The following is a 22,413-nucleotide window of genomic DNA, read 5'->3' as shown; positions in this document are numbered from 1 at the left end:
TGTTTTGCTCTGCTGCCTGTCTCTCCCGTTGAGACTGTGAGCCTGTTATTGGGCAGGGATTGTCTCTATCTGTTGCCGAATTGTACATTCCAAGTGCTTAGTACAGCGCTCTGCCCATAGGAAGCGCTCACTAAATACTATTGAATGAATGACCAAGTGGAGTCAGGATTAGAACCCATGACCTCTGCCTCCCAAACCCCAGCTCTTTCCACTAAGCCACGCTGCTTCTCAAACATTCTCCAGGAGGCCTTCCCAGACTGAGCCCTCGCTTTCCCCCTGCTCCTCCTCCCCTCTGCTCTACCCCCTTCCACTCCCCACAGCACTTGTGCATATTTGTATATATTATTTATTACTCTATTTTATTAATGATGTGTATATATCTATGGTTCTATTTATCTATTTTGATGGTATTGCTGCCCGTCTACTTGTTTCGTTTTGCTGTCTCCCCCTCTAGACTGTGAGCCCGTTGTTGGGCAGGGATTGTCTCTGTTGCCCAACTGTACTTTCCAAGCACTTAGTACCATGCTGTGCACACAGTAAGCGCTCAATAAATACGATTGAATGTATGAATGAATTGACATTTATGTCTGTCTCCCCCCCCCCCTTGACCCTAAGCTCCTTGTGGGCAGGGATTGTGCGACTCTCCAAGGCTTGGTCCGCTGCTCTGCCCACTCGTGTGGCTCAGTGGAAAGAGCACGGGCTTGGGAGTCAGAGGTCAGGGGTTCGAATCCCGATTCCACCACTTGTCAGCTGTGTGACTGTGGGCAAGTCACCCAACTTCTCTGTGCCTCAGTTACCTCATCTGTAAAATGGGGATTAAGACTGTGAGCCTCACATGGGACAAGCCGATCACCCTGTATCTACCCCAGCGCTTAGAACAGTGCTCTGCATAGAGTAGGTGCTTAACAAATACCAACATTATTATTATTATTCTTCAGTAAGTATCCTGGATGGTTTGATGAACTGCGTGTCGGTTTGGAGGATGGGAGGGATTCTCTGTTTGGCCTCAGGAAGAACCGGTTGGGGGGGGGGGTCTAATCGGACTCCTAGGACTTTGCTGGGGAGGGCGGTGCCACATGATTGATTTGCACATGCCAATTTGCACATGCCAATTTGCACTGAGTGGATGGCGGCCTCGGTGGGCTGACTTTGGGTGTGGGTGTGTTGTATGTGTGAGTGTGTGCGAATAAGAGAGAGAGGTGCCTACACAGTCCTCCTTCGTTCGCTCCCTAAATAGCCTCTTTATGCCAGGCTTTTCGCGTGGGAAATAACATCTCTAACAGCGCGGGAGACCCTCCGGGCCAGGACAAGTCAGCCACGGCGGGGGGCGGGAAACAACAACCACCACCACAATCACGACCACCCTCCTCCAGACCCGCCGGGGGGTCAGTCGTGTTGGGGGGAGGGCGGGGGGTGGGATCCCTCGGCCGGGGACTCCCGAAAAGTTGGCCTCCAACAGGGCCGGTGGGAAGGAGGGGCGTCCTGCCGGGCGGCCTGTGCTGCCGGACGCCAGGCCGGTCCTTGGTGGACGGTCCCCGGGCGGCCAGGCCCGACGGTCCCACGTCCTAGACGCCCCCTCCTCCTCCTCCTTTACCTCCCTTCCCCGTCCCCATTTGCTTGTGCCCACCTCATCGCTTAGTACAGTGCCTGGCACATAGTAAGCCCTTAACAAATACCATTACTATTATTATTGTAGTCCCTTCCTCCTCCTCCCCTTCTCCCCATTTGCTTGTATCTACCCCAGCGCTTAGTACAGTGCCTGGCACATAGCGCTTAACAAATACCATCATTATGATGATTATTATTGTCCCTTCCTCCTCGCTCCTTTGTCACCACTTGCTTATGCCCACCCCAGCGTTTAGTACAGTGCTAGACACATAGCAAGGGCTTAACAAATACCATCATTATGATGATGATGATTATTCTTGTCCCTTCCTCCTCCTTCCCTTGTCCCCATTTGCTTGCATCCACCCCGGCGCTTAGTACAGTGCCAGGCACACAGTAAGCGCTTAAATACCATCATTATGATTATAATTCATGTCCCTTCCTCCTCCCTCCCTTGTCCCCATTTGCTTGCATCCTCCCCGGCGCTTAGTACAGTGCCAGGCCCATAGAAAGCGCCCTACAAATACCATGATGATGATGATGATGATGATGATGATGTGTTCTCCCTGCTGCTCCTCCCTCTCCCCGAGCCCCCGGTGCCCCCGGAGGGGCTAAGCCCGGCCCCCAGGCCCGCCCCCCGGCCCCAGCCCCGCCCCCGGGCCGGAGCGGCGGGACTCCTGAGTCCTCTCGTGCCGGGGGCCGCCAGCCATGGATCCGGCCGCCGGGCCCGAGCCCCCGGACCCCGGCCCCCCCGGCCCCCCCGGCCCCCCCGGCCCCCGGGACCCCCGGCCGCCCCCCGCAGCCGCCCCCGCCCCCGCCCCCGCCGGCGGCCGGGACTCGGAGCGGCAGGTCCGGCTTCGCCTCTGCGTCCTCAACGAGGTCCTGGACACCGAGAGACACTACGTGGGCACCTTGCGCTTCCTGCAGTCCGTGAGTCCGCCGGCCGCCACCCACACACCCCTCCTCCCGGACCCCCCTCCCGCCTCCCCACCCCCTCCTCCCTGACCCCATCCCACCCAGACCCCCTCTCTGCCCCCATCCCACCTCCCACCCCCTCCTCCCAAGCCTCTGTTCCGCCCAGACCCCCATCCCACCCAGACCCCCAACCCACGCCCTCCTCCCAGTCCTCTATCCCACCCAGACCCCCTCTCTGCCCCCCATCCCAGCTCCCACCCCCTCCTCCCTCCCATCCCCCCATCCCACCCAGACCCCCCAACCACCCTCCTCCTCCCAGTCCTCTATCCCACCCAGCCATCCCACCCACTCCCCCTCTCTGCCCCCCATCCCAGCTCCCACCCCGTCCTCCCAGGCCTCTATCCCACCCAGACCCCAATCCAGCCCCCACTCAGCCCCCCATCCCACCTCCCACCCCATCCCACCCCCTACCCATCCCACCCAGCCCCCCGGGGCCACTTCATAATAGCCATGTTCCTCGCGAAGCCCTTACTTTGTGCCAAGCACCGTTCTAAGCGCCGGGGGCCGGTCCCGGGCTGGCCCCCAGGTCGGGATCCGAGCCGGGGACGGGGGGCGAGAGAGGGCAGGCCGCCCCCGGGCCCAAGGCCGGACGGCCCGGCCCGTTGTTTCTAGACCGCGAGCCCGTTGTTGGTTAGGGATTGTCTCTCTCTGTTGCCGAACGGTACTTTCCAAGCGCTTAGCACAGTGCTCTGCACACAGGAAGCGCCCAATAAAGACGAATGAATGAATGACCACCTAATGGCACCCATCCACGGGGCCCCGGTTAGGAGCCGACTCTGGGCCAAGCACTGGGCCAAGCGTCGGGGCGGCTACGATGCCACCAGAAGCTCGTCGCGGGCCGAGGAGGTGTCCGTCTGATTGTTGTAGTATCCGCTCCCGAGCGCTCAGTACAGGGCTCTGCGCCCAGTAAGCGCTCAGTAAATACGCCGGACCGATCGAAGGAAGCTCCTGGGTTGGTCAGGGGCTTGCCATTTTTTTGGGGGGGGGGGAGTGTCTTGAGAAACTGGGGTGCATTCATTTAATTCATTCAGACGTATTTATTGAGCGCTTACTGTGTGCAGAGCACTGGACTAAGCGCTTGGAAAGTACAATTCGGCAACAGATAGGGACAATCCCTGCCCGACAAGGGGCTCACTTTGGGAGGGGTGATGTTTTGTTCTCGCCGATGGCTGGGGGCCAGGAGGCCGGAGGTCAGAAGGACCGGCTCTCGGGCCTTCCAGAGGGTTTTCCACTCCTTTCTCCTGGAGCAGAGTCCTGCGAGTCTGCGACCCCACTAAAGTTTCAAAAGAGGCACAAGAATTGGGCTCTGGGGTGGGCTTTGTGATCCAGGCTGTCTCGCCCGGTCTGCCGCGCTAAGTAGTCACTCGGGCAAGAAACTCCAGCTGCCAGGAAGGGACTCTGAATCCCGAGGGACCGTGTACAGTGTCGGAGAAAGAGCCAGGGAAAAAAAGACGAGCCGAACAAACCCTTTCCTTGGGGAGTGGGAGATGAATAGTAGCCTCCAGTGGAAGGTGTTTTTCTTTAGGGTTTAATCTCTACTTCTTCCCGGCCCTGTTTGCATTGTCCCTATCTGTTGAACTCTCAGCGGGAGACCCTTTCACTCGGTTTTTCTCTTTCCCCTCTGCCACCCAGGGAGCCTTATCCGATTTTAATGATGGGGCTCGAGTGGGATGGTCATCCCGTCTTCCCTCTCGCTCTCCCGCACCTCCCTCTTGATTCTTTCACCCCTATTTCTCCCCTTCTCCCGCCCCCCCCCCCCAGAACCAGAGTAAGGACCTATAGCTGGTTGGTTTTGCTGAAGGGAACAAAGGGCAGAGATGTTTGTCATCACCCTGGTGGTGATGAATAGCAGTGATAATAATTATGGTTCTTATTAAGCACTGGGGTAGATTCAAATTAATCAGGTTGGACCCAGTCCCTGTCTTAATCCCCATTTTATAGATGAGGTAACTGAGGCACACAGAAGTGAAGTGACTTACCCAATGTCACATTGCAGACGTGGCGGAGCAGGGATTAGAACTCATGACCTTCTGACTTACAGGCCCGTGCTGAATTCACTAAGCCTGGCTACTTCCATAAGGCCAGAACTGCATCCTGGAGGACAAAGGATGACTAAGTCCTCATCTCCCCTACTCCCTCTCCTTTCTGGGTCGCCTTCACACTTGGATTTGTATCCTTAACTCACCCCACTCAGCTCCACTGCACTTACAAATATATCTCAAGTTTATTTTCATGTCTGTCTCCCTCTCTAGACTGTAAGTTCCTTGTGGGGAGGGGAACGTGTCTACCCACTCTGTTGTACTCTCCAAAGCTTGTAGTACAGTGCTCAGCATGCAGTAAGCACTAGCTAAATATGATTGATTGATTAATTGATTGACACTCTGTTGGCCACAGGGTGGCCTGCCTTTTTCTTATTGATGCTGAGTAGAGAGAAAAATCCACTGGTCACTGGTTGGAAAATCTGGGCTGACACTGGATGATTCTTGGCTAAAATTCTAAGTCCATAGTTGTGGATAACAAGCTTGGCAAGTTTCATCAGCCCCATGTCTTTAGATTTTTATATTAGTTTTCCTCTACTAAACTGCAACTTCCATCAGACTGGCAAACAGCCTGTTAAAGATCAGTGGGAAAAATGTGTGCTGGTCCCTACTTACAGTCTTTCTGTATCACACAGACAAAATGTAAGCGTGTGCTTCTGTCACTTTAAAACGAGAAGGGAACAAAAAGAAATGAACAAAAGCGTCTCCCAATTTAAAGTTGGGCTGTTTTGAATTTAAAATTGTTTAAAGAATTGTTTAAAGGAATCAGTCTCTCAGTTTTCTTCCTCAAATTCCATCGTCTTTACTTTTTTTTTTTTAAAACCTTTGTTGTCAGTTCTGAATCCAAGTTTTTCTCTTCAATCTACCAGTCTTTCTGCTACTGGTAACTGAAAAATCTCTCTCTCTGTCTCTGTCTCTCTCCTGATCCATGATCATGGTTAGCCAGTGGAAATGACTACTAAATACCCAAATGAACCAGAAAGTCTTGTTTCTGGTCTCTTGAAAGTTTGAGGTCAGTATGGTTAATTAATTTTTTTAAAAATACTCAGCAGTATGACTAGAGACCACCTTTACTGAAACTCTCTTCTCCTGTCTTTGCATTAACTCTTTTCAGGCTAATTGTTGGTTTTTCATCTTACCTAATTTTATATTCAGGAAAGCATGATAAACTTCCCTCATTTGACTCAATTAAATTCCACCTTCTGTTTTGCAAATTTCAAGGCTTCTTTTAGTAGGGGAAGCAGAGTAGCCTAGGAAAAAGAGCTCAGGCCCTGGAGATAGCAGACCTGTGTTCTAAGCCTGGTCTCCCACTTGCCTACTGTGTGATCTTGGGCAAGTCACCTTCTCTGTGCATCAATTTCCTTATCTGTAAAATGGGAATTTTCCTCCCCTCTTAGCCTGGGAGCCCCCTGTGGAAAAGAGACTATTGCTGACCTGATTATTGGGCATCTGCCCCAGCACTTAGTACAGTGCTTGGTACATAAGTGCTTAAGAAAAACCACAATTATTGTTGTTGTTATTCCCCTGTGTGCCTGAATTTTTGGAAAACTCTTGGGACTTTGGGAAACCCATCTGTCTTTCCTTCTAGAACAGTAATCCAGATCAGATTGGGGGTGCAGGTGGCTGAGTGGAGCTAAGAAGGCTTTGGTCTGTTGACTTTCAACTCTTCTACTCATGGGCTTTGTGCCCTTGGGCAAGTGACTGATTTTTCTCTGTGCCTCGGCTTCCTCAGGGACAAAATACCTGTTCTTCGTATCTTAGATTGTGACGGGCTGGATCTAATGTGGTTGTCTTGTTTTTATCTCAGCACTTAGCAGAGTGTTTTAGCCTAGTGTTTTAGGCTTAATAAAAACCATCATTATTATGTTGGTGAAAGGTTGGAAAAAATTTAACGAACCCCTCATTTCGAGGCTGATTCACAGCCTAATGAAAGAGGGTTTGTTAACTTGTTCTTTGTCCTAATTGGCACAGTAGGGGCCGGAAAACACTAGGTTGGGATTCCTTCTTTGGGTTTTACTGAAAAATGATTTCCAGAAACTCATTTGCCTCAGGCAGGTTGTCCCTTCTTGTGTGCGGCTGCTGGGAGAAAAGGGTTCAGAATTGGAAACAATAAAAATTATTGGGTGTGTAGAATTGTGAGGGAAAGGAAATCCTGTTCCTTAGCTGAACCGGGATAACGCGACAGACCGTGTGAATGTCCGGGCATCTAGAATCTCCTGGGTTTCATGGAATTATACTGGCTGTTTGCACTGTTTGTGGGGTTGTTAAAACCTGAACCTTAGGACTTGGGAAAGGAGCAGGGAGGGGGGAGTGTTGGGGATGTGTGTTTGGTTTTCCCTGTCAAAATAGTAGACTCATACATGGGAAGAGGAGAAGGGATGGAAGATTTCCAGTCATTAGATATTCCCAACAAATGACCATCGGCTTCAAGATTCCCCAGGACTCTGGGGTGTCTGTGTACCCTGCCCTTTCAACCTCTTCAGGGAGGGGAATGTGTTTGTTAAATTGTATTAATAATAGTAAAAATAATGATGGTTTTTGTTAGGTGCTTTCTATGTGCCAAGCACTGTTCTTAGCACTGAGATACATATGAGATAATCAGGTTATCCCACATGGGGCTCACAGTCTTCATCCCCATTTTACAACTGAGGTAACTCAGGCACAGAGAAGTTAAGTGACTCGCCCAAAGTCACACAGCTGACAAGTAGCAGAGGGGGGATTAGAACCTACGACCTCTGACTCCTAAGCCCGTGCTCTTTCCACTGAGCCATGCTGTGTACTTTCCCAAGCACTTAGTAAAGTGATCTCCATTCAGTAAGTGCTCAATCAATATGAGCACTGACCATCCAAGCAGAAGACTGGGTGCACTTAAGCACTTAGGTTTGGTGCATGAAATTTTTTTGTATATCCAGATGCTAGTGTTTGGAGTTATATTCACAGTTCTAGAAGGCACTGAGCAGTGTGCTGTCAGTTGTCCTATAGTGTGGGGGTAATGCCTGCCTGATGAACCTCGCTTGAGGAAAACACTAGTCAGAGTTCATCCCCCATGACCAACTGGCACTGCCCCGTACACTCACTGTTTCCTCTGACATCGTATCCCAATCCCGATAGATGCGCGTTGTCAGAACGCCCCCTCATTCCCTTACACCACCTACCCAAATCATGTACTGAAAGCCCACGTTTTCTCCAGAAAACTCAAGGCACTGGGGAAGAAAGTCAAAATGAATAGACATAGTCTTGACCCTCCCTCAAGGAACTCATTATCTAAAATAGGGAAGTCACAGATATTTGTAGGAAAAATACAGTTCTCAAAAATTAGGCCTTTGATAAAGATCCCGAAAAAGTCGCTCGGGTAGAAAATAGCTTCCTCTGGGCCCTGATGCTTGCCCAAGACAGCAAAGTGTCTTAGGTTTGCTCAAGGTTTTAACCCAGTTGAAAGATTAACCTCTTGTCTCCCTCCTTGGAATTGGGGAGCGGGGGAGAGGCTGAAATCTCCTCCTCTCCCAATTGGTGGTGGCCGCTTGGGATGATCCTGCAGGGTCACAGGGGAGCGTTTGAGATGGGTGGGAATTTTTAACCTTATTTTTGTTTGTTTCTAAAGAAGTCTGATATGGAAGAGGGAGTGGCTAGCAAGGGCTCAAGGTTGACAGTCTCATCTAGGCAAAAGCAGGCGAGACCTGAACGCTGCAAGTATGTAGCAATCTGAGGGACAAAATGAAATTTGCTTTCTTTCCAGCTCAGTCCTGTGGTCTTCGCCCACGCTTTGGCTCATTCAGAAAATTGGGTTGATGGAAAGCGGAGGTTGTAGCTCTTCCTATCACTTTTGTTTTGCTTTTTGCCTTTGATTTGGGGAAGTGAGGCAGGTGTACTGCAAGTTTGGATACTGGAATTTGGTTTCTTGTGCTCGAAGGTTTACAGTTCTCTTGAGCGAGTGGGTGGGAGTAAGCTCTGCACCTACCAGTCAGTGGTCAGGCATAGTATCGATTGACGCATCAGCTGGTCATCAAAGTCGAAGGGCCTTTCTAATGCTTTTATAGGAACCCTTTCAATGGCTTTTGGTCCTGTGTGCCACCAGTCCAACTACCCACTTGCCTCCTGCCCTTTGCTTTTGGTGTTCCTGGGGAAAGACAATATTAATTAAGGAGCTGTTTTGGCCTAGTGGGTAGAGCATGGGCCTAGGAGTCAGAGGACTTGGGTACTGATCCCAACTCTGCCACTTTACTGCCGCATTATCTTGGGTAAGTCACTTCACTTCCTCTGTATCTCAGTTCCCTCATCTGTAAAATAGGGTTTAAGACCGTGAGTCCCATGTGGGAATGGGACTGTGTCCAACTTGATTATCTTATAAGTACCCCAGCCCTTTAGAGCAGTGCTTGACAGAGTAAGCGCTTAACAATACTATAAAAAAAAAAAGTGGGAAACATTATTTTCCTGTGAGTAAGAGATGAAGCTTTGGAAATGAGGATGATAAAAATATCTGTTTTCGAGTTGTCCTTTTTTTTGTAGCTGAGTCTCAACCTCCTGTAGGGTCCCCTAAACTCTGTTACCCTGTGGCGTTGCTTCTACTTTGGTTTATACTTTCTCAGTGCTTAGTACAGTGCTCTGCACACACTTGACACTCAATAAATATGATTGATTGAATTGGAGACTGCTCCTTTAAGAAGCATCAGCTTGCCCTCCTGCAGGTTCTTTTTCTTTGGTGGAGACCCTGCTCTGTGGCATTAGCTTTTTTTGTTTGTACCAGCGTGTGAAGGTAATCTGTTTGGGGGCAGTGCCGCTTCTCCTAGATAAAGAAACCCACATCCTACCCTTGCTCACTTGATTATTTTGCAACTAATGCATTTTTGCACTCCACCCAGTTCTATGTGAGAGTATGCAGGGTGTCATATTTTTGTGATTTTAAAAAAATACTTGTCTCACTCTGGCTGTGACTATGGCTGGAGGTGTCAGTGGGTGGGATTTTGTCACCCTGGCTGTGACAGTGGCTGGGGGAGTCTCTGGGTAGGATTGCCTCATTTTATGGCTGTGACAGTGGGTGGGATGGTCCCAGCCTTACTCTGGCCTCCTTTCCTTTTCTGCTCCCTTCTGAAGCGCTCTGACTTGCTCCCTTTATTCATCTCCCCTCCCAGTCCTGCAACATTCGGGTCCATATCTGAAATTTATTCTTTTATATTAATGTCTGTCTCCCCCTCTAGACTGTAAGCTCAGGGTGGACAGGGAATGTGTCTGTTTCTTGTATTGCGCTCTCCCAAGCGCTTAGTACAGAGCTCTGCACCCAGTAAACTCTCAGCGAATATGATTCAGGAGGCAGGGGGATGTGATAGTGGTTGGGATGGGCCCAGACTGGCTCTGACCATGGCTGGGAGGTGTTGACAGTGGGTGGGATGGTCTCAGACAGCTCTGAATGAGCTGGGGGTGGTGGTGATAGTGGGTGGGATCCTCTTAGTGGCTGGGGGTAGGGTGGGGGAATTGGAGGGAGGTGGGGGTGGAGACCACGCCAGATTCTCCAGAAAACTCAAGAGCATGGCTGCTTCATCCTCCAGGCAGGAAGTGTCGGGACAGTTCAAGCAAGGTGATGAGACACAAATGAGGTTGTGGGGTAGAACTCTTGAGATAAAGAAAATAGTTGTAAATTCTGTGAGGTTAGTGACTTCGTGTTTTGCTCCTATTCTCTCCAGTGCTTAGTATGGGAAAGCGTCAGGGCCCCCTGGACAAAGTGCAAGTGTGAGAGCCAGAGGACCTGGGTTCTAATCAATCAAAGATATTTATTGAGTGCTTATTATGTGCAGATAGCTGTACTAAGCGCTTGGAAGAGTGTGTACAGTAAAGCAGCATGGCGTAGTGGATAGAACCCGGGCGTGGGAGTCAGAAGGTCATGGATTCTAATTCTGGCTCTGCCACTTGTCTGCTGTGTGACCTTGGGCAAGACCCTTCACCTCTCTGGGCCTCAGTTACCTCATTTGTAAAATGGGGATTAAGACTGTGAGTGAGCCCCATGTGGGCCAGGGACTGTGCCAATCTGATTACCTTGTTTCTCTCCCAGTGCTTAGAAGAGTACCTGGGACAAAGTAAGCGCTTTATAGGTGCCATCGTTATTATTGTTATTACAATGCAACAGAATTAGCAGAAATTCTCAGCTCATCAGGAGCTTACAGTTTGGAGATGAACCCACTTACCTGCCATATGTCCTTGGGTAAATCACTTCACTTCTCTGGGCCTCAGTTTCCTCATCTGTAAAAGGAGGATTGTGAACCTATTTTCCCTCCTGCTTAGATTCTGGGGCAGGGACTGGGTCTGATCTGAATGTACTGTGCCTACAGTGCTTACCACGGTTATTATTTTAGTGCCTCCCACCCTGTAGGCATTCAGCAAATACCACTGAGGTCATGTTTGGTGCAAAAGATTAGAGATTCAGAAAACATAGTCTTGATGACAAGAAGTTCCCTGGGACTAGAATTCTTTTGCCAGGTCCTCAAACTCCCCCAAATTACTGAGGCATCATGGGATAATAAAAGCTTTTTCAGAAACAAAGTAGATGAGTTACCCTAGGAAGCAGCATGACCTAGTGGAAAACGCTGGGGCCTGGAAGTCAGAGGACCTGAGTTTTAATCCCTGCTCTGCCTCTTCCCTCTCTTGTGACCTTGGCAAGTCAATTAAGTCCTCTGTGCCTCATCTTCCTCATCTGTAGAATGGGGACTAAAAATCTGTTGATTCATCCAATTCAATTGAACGCTGACTTTGTATAGAGTATTGTACTAAAGGCGCTGCTCTCTGGGACGAGTCCCCCATGAGACGGTTTCTGTGTGTGATCTGAGCGCTTAACAGACCACGATTACTAATTATTATTGTGTGTGTGCTTGCTATGGAATTCCCTTCAACTCTCAAAATTGTATCCTTTCGGTAAAATGCCTAGGAGTACCGAGCACAATAAAAGCATGCCCGTTTAAAAATAGATGAGGGTAACTGTAAAGACAACAAAATAAAAACAAACAGCAGTCTTCTAGTTTCTCCCAGATCAAGGAGATGGGGTTAAAAGGAAAGTTTCCTACTCGGTCTGACAGATGAATGAATGCACAGCCAGCTCTGATGCAGAGACCCACTGTTAGAGTCTCTTTGATTCTAAGACCTTAAAGTGTAAATCAAGGAGTTGAAAGCTTAGTTGTAGCCTTCGCTGTCTACTACAGGGAGGAGGGAAATGGCCAAGAGATGATTTCTAAGACTGAGAACCTTCCCAGCTGAATCTTGCTAATTGCAAATTCAACCCTTGCAAGGATTTCCATTAGGGAAAACGCTAAAGAGTAGCTTCAACTAATAACCCTTCCTTGCCCGGTCGGGTGGGGGGGAGGGTGTCTTTTCAACCCTGGTTTTTTACTTTGTTTATTGATGTCTGTGCTTGGGGACTATTTGTGCAAGCATGTGCACTTGATTAGGCAGCTCTGCTTCCAGGTCCCACTTTTGCATTGTGGTGGGACACTTAATCCGTGTTTACCCAGAAGAGTTGCTGTTCAGGGCATTGAATTGACAGATGATCCCTTGATTCGTGGCGTCGGGGAGGTGAGGCTATTTCTGGCCAGTTGGATTAGGGAGTGCAAGAGCAATGGACACTGTGATCTCCTGGTTTTAGCTGTTCTTGCTCTCCCAGGAGGGCAGGGTGGAGTAGATCTCCCCTTCCTAAGACTGTACTGGTCTTCTCCCGCTCTCTCTCGGGTCACCTGATGCTTATCAAATTGCGTTTTTATCGAAGGTCAAAGGCGACCCAGTTCAAGGAAGGACGAAGCCGTGTTGGCTGAGTGGAAAGAGCATGGGTCAGAAAGGACCTGAGTTCTAATCTCTGCTTCTCTACTTGTCTGCTGTGTGTCCTTGGACAAGTCACTGGTCCATGCCTCAGTTACCTCATCTATAAAATTGGGATTAAGACTGAGCCCTTTGTGGGACCTGGATTGGGTCCAAATTGATTAGGTTGTATCTAGCCCAGCACTTAATACAGTGTCTGGCACATAGTAAGCATTTAACAAGTACCATTTTTCTTTTTTAAAAAAGAAAGAGGTTTGAATCAGGGTCCTCGCAGCTGCTCTTCCCTCCTCCTATGATCGGATTTACCTTAGTCATCTTAGCCTGGCCTCTCATCTATCAACCTTATTATTTATTAGCTGTCCATAGAAAGGTTGAAACTTTGGATCCCTCAGCACTTATATATATATATAGATATATATATGTTTGTAATTTATTTATATTTTTGTCCATCCCCCTCTCTAGACTCTAAGCTTTTTCTGGGTAGGGAAAGTATCTACCAACTTTGTTATATTGAACCCTCTAGTAAGTGCTTAGCAAATACCATCATAATAATCACTGCACACTTAATACAGTGCTCTTCACGCAAGATGATTTGGATTGATTAATTGATTATTATTAATGATTACTTATTGATTTGGATAATCTAATGTGGCAGACTGACACAAGCACTGCTGTAAGTGCTGGGGGTGATACAAGGTAATCAGCTGGTCCCCTATGGGGCTCACAGTCTTAATCCCCATTTTACAGATGAGGTAACAGAGGCATAGAGAAGTAAAGTGGCTTGCCCAAGGTCACACAGCAGATGAGTGGTGGAGCCAGGATTAGTACCCACGTCCTCAGACTCCCAAGCCCATGCTATTTCCACTAAGCCACGCTGAGAGCTTACTGTGTGAAGAGTCCTGTATTAAACACTTGAGATAGTACAAAACAACAAAGTTGGTAGACACATTCCCTGCCTATGAGTTTACCCTCAGCCCTTGCGTATATGTGTTTATTCGGTTATTTATTCTAACCATTCTAGTTGTGAATATTTTGACTGTTTTCTCTCCTTTTGGAGTATAAACTCCTTGAGGGCAGGGAATGCATCATTTTATTGTATACTTTCCAAGTATCTAGTGCAGTGCTCAATAAAAATACTACAAGGTAGAAAATGCAAAGTCAAAAATCTAATCATATTTATAGAGTTTTTATCTTGAGCAGAGGACTGTACTAAATGCCCAAGGAAGCAGCATGGCCTAGTGGATAGAGCATAGGCTTAGGAGTGAGAAGGACCTGGGTTTTAATCCCAGCTCTGCCACTTGTCTGCTGTGTGACCTTGGACAAGTCACTTCACTTCTTTGTGCCTCAGTTACTACTTGTGTAAAATGGGCATTAAGTCTGTGAGCCCCACATGGGAAAAGGGCTGTGTCCAACCTGATTATCTTGCATCTAACCCAGTGCTTAGAACAGCGCTTGACACATAGTAAGTACTTAAATACCATCATTATTACTATTATTATTACATTATAACAGAGTTGGTAGACATTTTCCCTCACCACAATCCAGAGGGAAGGTAGCCCTCAAGAACCTTGATAAATAACTCAGCTCTTTGGCTCCTAATAGATTTTGCAGGCATAACTCCTTCCTACTTGGGCATTGCTGCCTTAAACCATTTTTTTTTTTCCTTCACATACAGGAGTATAAATTCATTGTGGACAGAGAATGTGTCTACCAACTCTTGTTATATTTTATTCTCCCAAGCACTTAGTATAGGGCTCTGCACACCATAAGTGTTCGATAAATATGATAGATTTATTGAAGTGGATAATCTAAATTGGCAGATGAGGAAAGTAGGGAAGAGAATAGGACAAGGGGTGAATCTGAGGTGCTGATTATGATTACTATGCTGATTGATTGAAAGTGAAGGTCTGTGGAAATAAACTGGGAGAAGGCAGCTTGCCTGACCTCCTGGAGAAACAGCCTCGTCCTCTTCTGTTGATTTCCTTTTCAGAATCAGTCTCATCTGGGATCTTAAGGCTTGGGGATCCTATGCTGTAATCAACTTGGAGTTCACGTCCTGACCTTGTCTTTCTTGCAGGAACAGCTCATGGAGCAAGAGTGATTTAGCTTTTTTCTCCCCCCAGCACAGTGTATATTTAACAAAACTTTAAAATCAAACTTATTTTTCCTATCTGGAAGAAGCAGCCTGGTCTAAACTCTTTGCCTGCTGTTTCCTTAATTGCTTTGGGGAGGTTAAGCGTGTGTTGTGGTGATAGGCCGATAGCAGGACCGAGGCAAAGAGGAAGGGGTGGGTAATTCAGCGAAGGGGATCATTGAGTTGAGTCCACTGATTCTGCAGAGGCTGTGATTAGAGTAACAGACACAGATTTTTTTTAAGAAAGTGTTGTCTTGTTCATCTTGATATAAGAAAGTGAGAAAAGCAATACAGGGCTGTAATAATTGTAGAGTGTGGCATCTTCTCGGTGTGCTGAAAATGCTTTTTGGGTGTACTAACCTCAAAAAAACCCCTCCAAACCCTTCAGATTACTAGAGGGTTTTTCTCCTTTCAAGGGCATTCATAAATTATTTGGGGTGGTCCTTTCTGGATCTCAGGGAGGGAGGGGCAGGGACTGTCCTCCTCATATCACTGAGACTAGAGAACCTAAATGATCATAATAATAACTGTGGTATTGGTGAAGTGCTTACTATGTATTCAGCATTGTACTAAGTGCTGGGTTAATTACAGGATGTTCAGGTTCCATACGGGGCTCATAATTTAAGTAGGAGAGAGAACAGGTACTGAATTCCTGTTTTTACAGAAGAGGGACCTGAGGCCCAGAGAAGTTGTGACTTGCCCAAGGTCATACAGCAGGTAAGTGGCGGAGTTGGGATTAGAATTAGGTCCACTGACTCCCAGGCCCTTGCTCTTTCCCTGAGGCCACACTGCTTCTCTTATTACTGTCTCCGTGTCACAACGCAAGACTGTTAGATCTGGTGCTTAGAAGGCAGGGAGGCAGTATGTTGGAGTGGAAAGGAGAAGGGTTATATAACCAGCTTTGTCACTGGCCCACCGCAAGACCTTGGGCAAGTCATTTTACCTTGCCGTTTCCTCATTTGTAACCAGGGTATAAACTAGCTACTTTTATCCTATCTCACAGGATAGGATTTTTGTGAGAACAAAAATGAGATAATATGAAGCTCTACAGAAAATAGAAAAGTGCATGTCAATTCAAAGTATTCACCCCCAGCCTCTTAGATTTTCAAATGGATCATTCTATTGCCCCACTAAAGAAGGACCAAGTTTAAGGGCTTTGGAGAATCTTCTAGGTCCATATTTAAACTGGAACTGCAAGCTCCTTGTGGGTCAGGAACATGTCTACCAACTCTATTATGTTGTACTCTCCCAAGCAAGTAGTACAGAGCTCTGCACCCGGTAAGTGCTCAGTGAAAATCACTGTTTCACTGAACCTGGATGAGATGCAAAAGAGAACTTGGGGGTGAGGGAGTGGTTGGGGGAGGGATGGGGTTATAGCGTAATCTCAGTTCCTGTGAGGGGGCAGGGTCATCTTCAAAGTTCTGAGCTCAGATTACTTAAAACTAGTCTCTATTTTGGAATTTGTGACAAGTCATTTCTCGGTGCCTCAATTACCTCATCTGTAAAATTAAGACTGTGAGCCCATGTGGGATATGGTCTGTGTCCATCCTGATTACCTTTCATTCATTCATTCAATTGTATTTATTGAGAGTTTACCATGTGCAGAGCACTGTACTAAGTGCTTGGAAAGTACAGTTCGGCAACAAATAGAGACCTGTGTCTACCCGAGCGCTTAGAACAGGGTCTGGCATAGTAAGCACTTTATAAATGCCAAAGTGGGAAAATTGCGCTTTTCCATGAATTTTAAAAGTCAGTTCTGAGTGATGTCCAGTGAAATCTCCAATGCTGGGTTTTTTTTTATGGTATTTGTTAAGCGCTTACTATGTGCCAGGCACTATTCTAAATGCTAGGGTAGATACAAGATAATCCTGTCGCAAACAGTCCGTGTCCCACATGGGGCTCACAATCTTAATCCCCATTTTTCAGATGAAGCAGCTGAAGCACAGAGAAGCAAAGTGACTTGCCCAAAGTCACACAGAGGACAAGTGGAGGAGCTGGGCCGGGCTTAGAACCCAGGTTCTTCTGACTGTTGTTTTGGGCCTGAAATTTCCCCTCCCTCAGTGATTGTTGAGAGGGTCCTGGAGAGCTGCAGGTAAGGTTTCCCCAGAAACTCTCAAGCTTTTGAAGCTCCTCTCATGGTTGAAAGTCAGATGAGAATTGTTCTCCCTGCTGTAGAGTGACTTTGAGGCCCAAGTTTGAGAAGCAGCATGGCGTAGCAGAATGAACACAGGCATGGGCTACTGAGGACATGGATTCTAATCCCAGTTTTGCCACTTGCCAGATGTGTGACTTTGGTTGTCACTTAACTTTTCTGGGCCTCAGTTTCCTCATCTGTAAAAATGGAGATTCAATAACTGTTCTCCCTCCTACTAAGATTCTGAGCCCCGGGTGGGACAAGGACCGTGTCCGACCCAATTATTTTGTATCTACCCCAGCGCTTAGTACAGTGCCAGGTAAGCCCTAATAAGTACCACAGTTACTATCATTATTATTGCAGCTCAGCTGGGATGACAATTTCTAGCCTCCTTTTCTCCTGCTGTCTGGGCCAACGGAACTGTGTTGTCCATCCAGCCTCTAGATTGTAAACTTGATGTGGGCAGGGAAGATATCTGTGATATTGTTGTGCGGTGCTTAGTACAATGCTCTGCACAAAGCAAGCGCTGGACACATGTGATTGGTGGGTTGTTTGGTGATCTCTCTCTCTCTTTTCCCCCATTTCTCCCCCACAAAGCACACATAGGCTTGCGCGCGCTCGCGCACACACACACACACACACACACACACACCAACCCACCACACCCGGACAAACTACACCCCCTGCTGCGACCCAGCATCCCCCATTTAGCCTGGATATTTACTTAGCCAAGTGAATTTTACACCAGCCTGTGTGGAAGACCTCTGTGAGTTAAACTGTTTTGGATCATTGTCTCAACTTGGATTAACGCTGGCACCCTGACAAGTAGGTGCCAGGGGAAGATTTCTGAAGACCCCCAGGGTGTGTGCATTGCTAATGAGGGAGTCTCACCAGTCCTTCCCCTTCACTGCCTCTGTTGACACCTGTCTGTCACCTCTTTGTTGCAGATGTTGTCACTTAAAGGATGGAGAATCCCTTCCTGTTCCCTTTGAAGAGGCAGCTATCTTTCTACTCTTCCTTTCCCTTGGGGGATTCTCCCACCCAGGATACAGAATGATGTTAGCTCAATAACTGAGGCAGCTGAACTCACCTTCCACATTAGCATGGCCTAGTGGAAAGAGCACAGGCCTGGGAGTCAGAGGGCATGGGTTCTAATTCTGGCTCCGCCACATGCCTGCTATGGGACCTTGGGCAAGTCACTTCTGTGTACCTCAGTTGCCTCATCTGTAAAATGGGGATTAAGATGTGAGCCCCATGTGGGACAGGGACTGTGTCTAACCCAATTACCTTGTATCTACCCCAGTGCTTAGAACAGTGTCTGGCATATACTAAGTGCTTAAATACCATCATCATCATTATATTTATTACCAGAATCCAATCACTTTATGCTTGGGTTAAAGGAGACAGACCTGGGTTGGGGAAACAGTAGTATTTACTGAGTGCTTAGTGTGTGTGCAGGGCACTGGATTAAGCACTTGGGAAGGACAAAACCATTCAGTCATATTTATTGAGGGCTTACTGTGTGCAGAGCACTGTACTAAGCGCTTGGAAAGTACAGTAGAGTTGATAGGATCCCTGCCCCACAAGGAGGTTACAGTCTTAAAGGGGCAGGCAGCTGTTCAAATTATCCAGAGGGGAGTTTATTGCAAGCTCTTAGAATAGTTCCCTGTGAACAGCAAATGCTTAGTTCAGTGCTCTGCACACAACTGGTGCTCAGTGAATAGCACTTAATGATCAGTGGGAGACTCCATCCATCACTGCTGGGGTTGGTGAGGGAAGGGAGGGTTAATGAAGCATCATGGCCTAGTGGAAAGAGTAAGGGCCTGGGAGTCAGAAGGACCTGGGTTCTAATCCCGGCTCTGCCACTTGTATGCTGTGTGTCCTTGGAAAAATCACTTCTTCTCTGGGCCTCAGTTCCCTCGTCTGTAAAATGGGATCAAGATTGTGATTCCCCATATGGGGCAGGGACTATGTCCAACCCAATTTGCTTGTATCCACCTCAGTGCTTAATACAGTGCTGTGCTTTACAGGCACAGAGTAAACACTTTAAAAATGCTATTATTATTATCATTTATGGGGTGAGGTGGGCTGAGCAGCTGAAAATGTCCTGAATGGGGTGAGGTTCATGCATTCATTCATTTGCTCGGCTTGGCAGTCAGAAGGATCTGGGTTCTAATATGACCACCTCCACTTGTCAGCTGTGTGACCGTGGGCAAGTCACTTCTTCTCTTTGCCTCAGTTCCTTCATCTGTAAAATGGAGCTAAAGAACATCATGGACTATGTCCAACCTGATTAGTCTGTACCTATACCAGCGTAATCGCTTAAACAAACACCATAAAAAAAAGCTGTAAAGCTTAGCGAGGAAGCTCCCAAGCACTTACTATAGTTCTCTGCACACAGTAAACTCTCAATAAGTATTGTAATAATAATAGTATTTGTTAAACGTGGACTATGTGCGAAGCACTGTTCTAACTGCTGAGCACTGTTGAAGCTGTTAAAGGGTGATGTCTGTGTCACTTCACCTCAGGATTTTTGTTTTAATGGTATTTAAGTGCTTACTGTGTGCCAAGCATTGTACTAAGCTCTGGAGGCACTATACTACTTACTTTTCTGGATTAGTCCTCTTTTCTCCGCTCACTCTGAGGGATTTGCCAGGGGAGAAAAAACCTTCAAATCCACCACCAACACTCATGAGCCCTCTACATGGGCCACTTGAGAGCCTCCAGTGATGACAGCAAGGAGGATCGAGACTAGGACAGAGCTGTGCTTTTGTCATCCATGAACTGTCACCTCAGTGCTTTGGCTTTAGGAATTCTGCCCAGCACCTCAGCCCAACACCCATTGTCCAAAAGCAAGGTGTAGGCCCAGATCAGAAGCCCACTTCTGTGGTGCCGAGGCCCCTTGATCAGCCCAGTGGTGTCTACTGCTAGTGGGGTGTATTTACCAGCCGATGGGAAAAAATGCGGGCCAGTTTGTCTCGTTCATTCAATTGTATTTATTGAGTGCTTAACTATGTACAAAGTGGAGGGTGGAGGAGGTTTAGATCACTTCCATGTGATGTGGATTAACTCAATTGTTTGTGCTTTAGTATAGACCTTGCCCTCTGCCATCTAGCCATCTCCTATCTCTGCCACTTATCTGCTGTGTGACCTTGGGCAAGTCACTTCACTTCTCTGTGCCTCAGTTACTTCATCTGGAAAATGGTGATTGAGACTGTGAGCCCCATGTGGGACAGGGACTCTGCCCAACCCGATTTGATTGTATCCACCCCAGTACTTAGTGCTTAGCACATAGTAAGTGCTTAACAATTACACTAATCATAATATCAGTTTTCTTGCTGTCTTGTGTTCCCAGAAAGATTGTATGCATAAACGAGGGATAGTGGACTCAGATAATTTGAGGAATTTGTGCCCAGTAATATATGTGCTTCCTCACTATGCCGCAGTAGTAATAATAATAGTAATTATGGTATTTGTTTAGCACTTACTATGTACCAAGCACTGTTCTCTAAGAGTTGAAGTAGATACAAGTTAATTGGGTTGGACACAAAGCTCAAGTTCACCAACTATATCATATTCTTCCAAGTGCATGCTATGTTTCTCACTAAACGTACCCAATAAATAGCACTGATTAATTGTAATTAGAGACTGTTGCCTGGTAATAATAATGTTGGTATTTGTTAAGCGCTTACTATGTGCCGAGCACTGTTCTAAGCGCTGGGGTAGACATAGGGGAATCAGGTTGTCCCACGTGGGGCTCACAGTCTTAATCCCCATTTTACAGATGAGGTAACTGAGGCACAGAGAAGTGAAGTGACTTGCCCACAGTCACACAGCCGACAAGTGGCAGAGCTGGGATTCGAACTCATGAGCCCTGACTCCAAAGCCCGTGCTCTTTCCACTGAGCCACGCTGCTTCTCCTGCACAGAGATCCAGTGTGGTCTAGTGGATAGAGTGCAGGCCTGTCAGTCTGAAGGACCTGAGTTCTAATCCCAGCTTTGCCACTTGTCTGCTGGGTGATGTTGGGGAAGTCACTTTACTTTTCATTACCTCAGTTACCTCATCCGTAAAGTGGGGATTAAGATTGTGAGCCCCATGTGGGACATGGACTGTGTCCAACCTGATTATTCATTCCTTCATATTTATTGAGCTCTTTCTGGAGGCAGAGCACTATAGTAAGTACTTGGTAGAGTACAGTACAACAATAAACAGACCCATTCCCTGCCCACAATGAGATTATTTTGTATCTACCCCAGCGCTCAGAACAGTGCCTCGTACATAGTAAGCACCTCACGGATACCATTATAAAAAGATCCTAGCCATGCCATGAGAGAGACATTGCAAGGAGCACCCTCACAAACCTTTAGTTCCCTTTCCTCCAACCGAGGGGGCAGAACTGCTTCCTCCCCAAACTTGCTCCCTTCAGTTCCACTTCCAGTGGTGCTCTGGGGAAACCCTCTTTTTCAACATCTCTGCAAAACTGGAGACTTCCTCTATCGCTCGTATCACTTCCCGAATCTTATTAACCACTCAGATGCCCAGGTCCTGCAAGGGGAAACAGTGATTACCTGGGGTTGGCTGATTTAAGCTGCCTGTCCAGGGGTCACCAATTTGGGCGGTTCTAATAATAATAATAATGATATTTCTAAAATTCAGCCAGTTTATCTGTTAACAGCTGCTTCCCCATGGGACTAAAATCTTCCCCAGACAACTAGTTCAACCAGACCTAATGGCCAGGAAGCAAGGGAAGCCTCACTTTCAGCTGAAAGTAAAGGCCCATCTTCCATGGGCTTCTCTTTCACTATGGGGTCTGAAGCAGCCCCGGGAAATCCGCGGGGGGTGGGGAAAATGGGGGTAGATCATTTTGCCAAATATTCCAGAGCTGCGTTGCTGTCTCTGCAGTCCTCCGTTGGCCAGTTTTTGCCGGGAAGTTTGGGCTGAGAAGGGAAGCAGTGTGGCCTAGTGGGGCTTGAAAGCCAGAGGACTTGAATTCTAATTCTGACTCCACTTGCCTGCTGTGTGACCTTGGGCAAGTCACTTAACTTCTCTCTGTCTTAGTTCCTTCAACTTCAAAATGGGGATTCTATACCTGTTCTCCCTTCCTAGTTAGACTGTAAGCCCTATGTGAGACAGGAACTCTGATTTAATTATCTCTACCCCAGCACTTACAACAGTGCTTGACACATGGTAAGCGCTTAACAAATACCATAAAAAACAACTGAAAAACCCAAGAGGCTTTTCTGTCGATGGTGGCTCAAAAATTTCTCCCCACAACCTTCTAGGCAGGGGTTTTCCGGGTAATTCACTTACTGTCAGTTCTCATTCAAGAGCTAGTCATCCAGTTTGGGAATAGTTGAGGGCAAGGAATGTGTCTGCCAGCTTAGTTACATTGTACTCTGTCAAGCGCTTAGTACAGTGCTCTGCATGCAGTAAACGTTCAGAAAAAAAAAACATTGGTTGATTAATCTAGGTCCTTCTAGAGTGAGAGAAGCAATGTGACTTAGTGGAGAGAGTCTAGGCCTGGGAATCAGAGGACCTGGGTTCCATCACTTGCCTGCTGTGTGATCTTGGGCAGTCTCTACTTTTTTATGGTACTTGTTAAGCCCTTGCTGTGTGCCAGGGACTGTACTAGGTGCTGGAGGTAGATTCAAGTTAATCAGTTTGGACATAGTCCCAGTTCCACATGGGGCACACAGTCTGAATCCCCATTTTACAGATGAGATAACTGAGGC

General features: G+C 47.4%; 1 protein-coding gene across 1 annotated transcript in view; it reads left to right on the top strand.

Moving 5' to 3' along the window:
- Window positions 1-2,391: 2,391 nt before the first annotated feature.
- Window positions 2,392-22,413, top strand: part of PREX1 (phosphatidylinositol-3,4,5-trisphosphate dependent Rac exchange factor 1) — a gene marked incomplete at its 5' end in the record, with an annotated part of 189,410 nt that continues 169,388 nt past the window's right edge. The window contains one exon of the mRNA XM_039912880.1: window positions 2,392-2,535. Coding sequence (XP_039768814.1) covers window positions 2,392-2,535 — 144 coding nt within the window. The remainder of the gene's footprint in view (window positions 2,536-22,413) is intronic.

The sequence above is a fragment of the Ornithorhynchus anatinus genome, chromosome 8, assembly GCF_004115215.2.
Source record: "Ornithorhynchus anatinus isolate Pmale09 chromosome 8, mOrnAna1.pri.v4, whole genome shotgun sequence".
Classification (NCBI taxonomy): Eukaryota; Metazoa; Chordata; class Mammalia; order Monotremata; family Ornithorhynchidae; genus Ornithorhynchus; species Ornithorhynchus anatinus.
The sequence above is the reverse complement of the archived record's forward strand: the minus strand, read 5'-3'. Positions and strand labels throughout refer to the sequence as shown.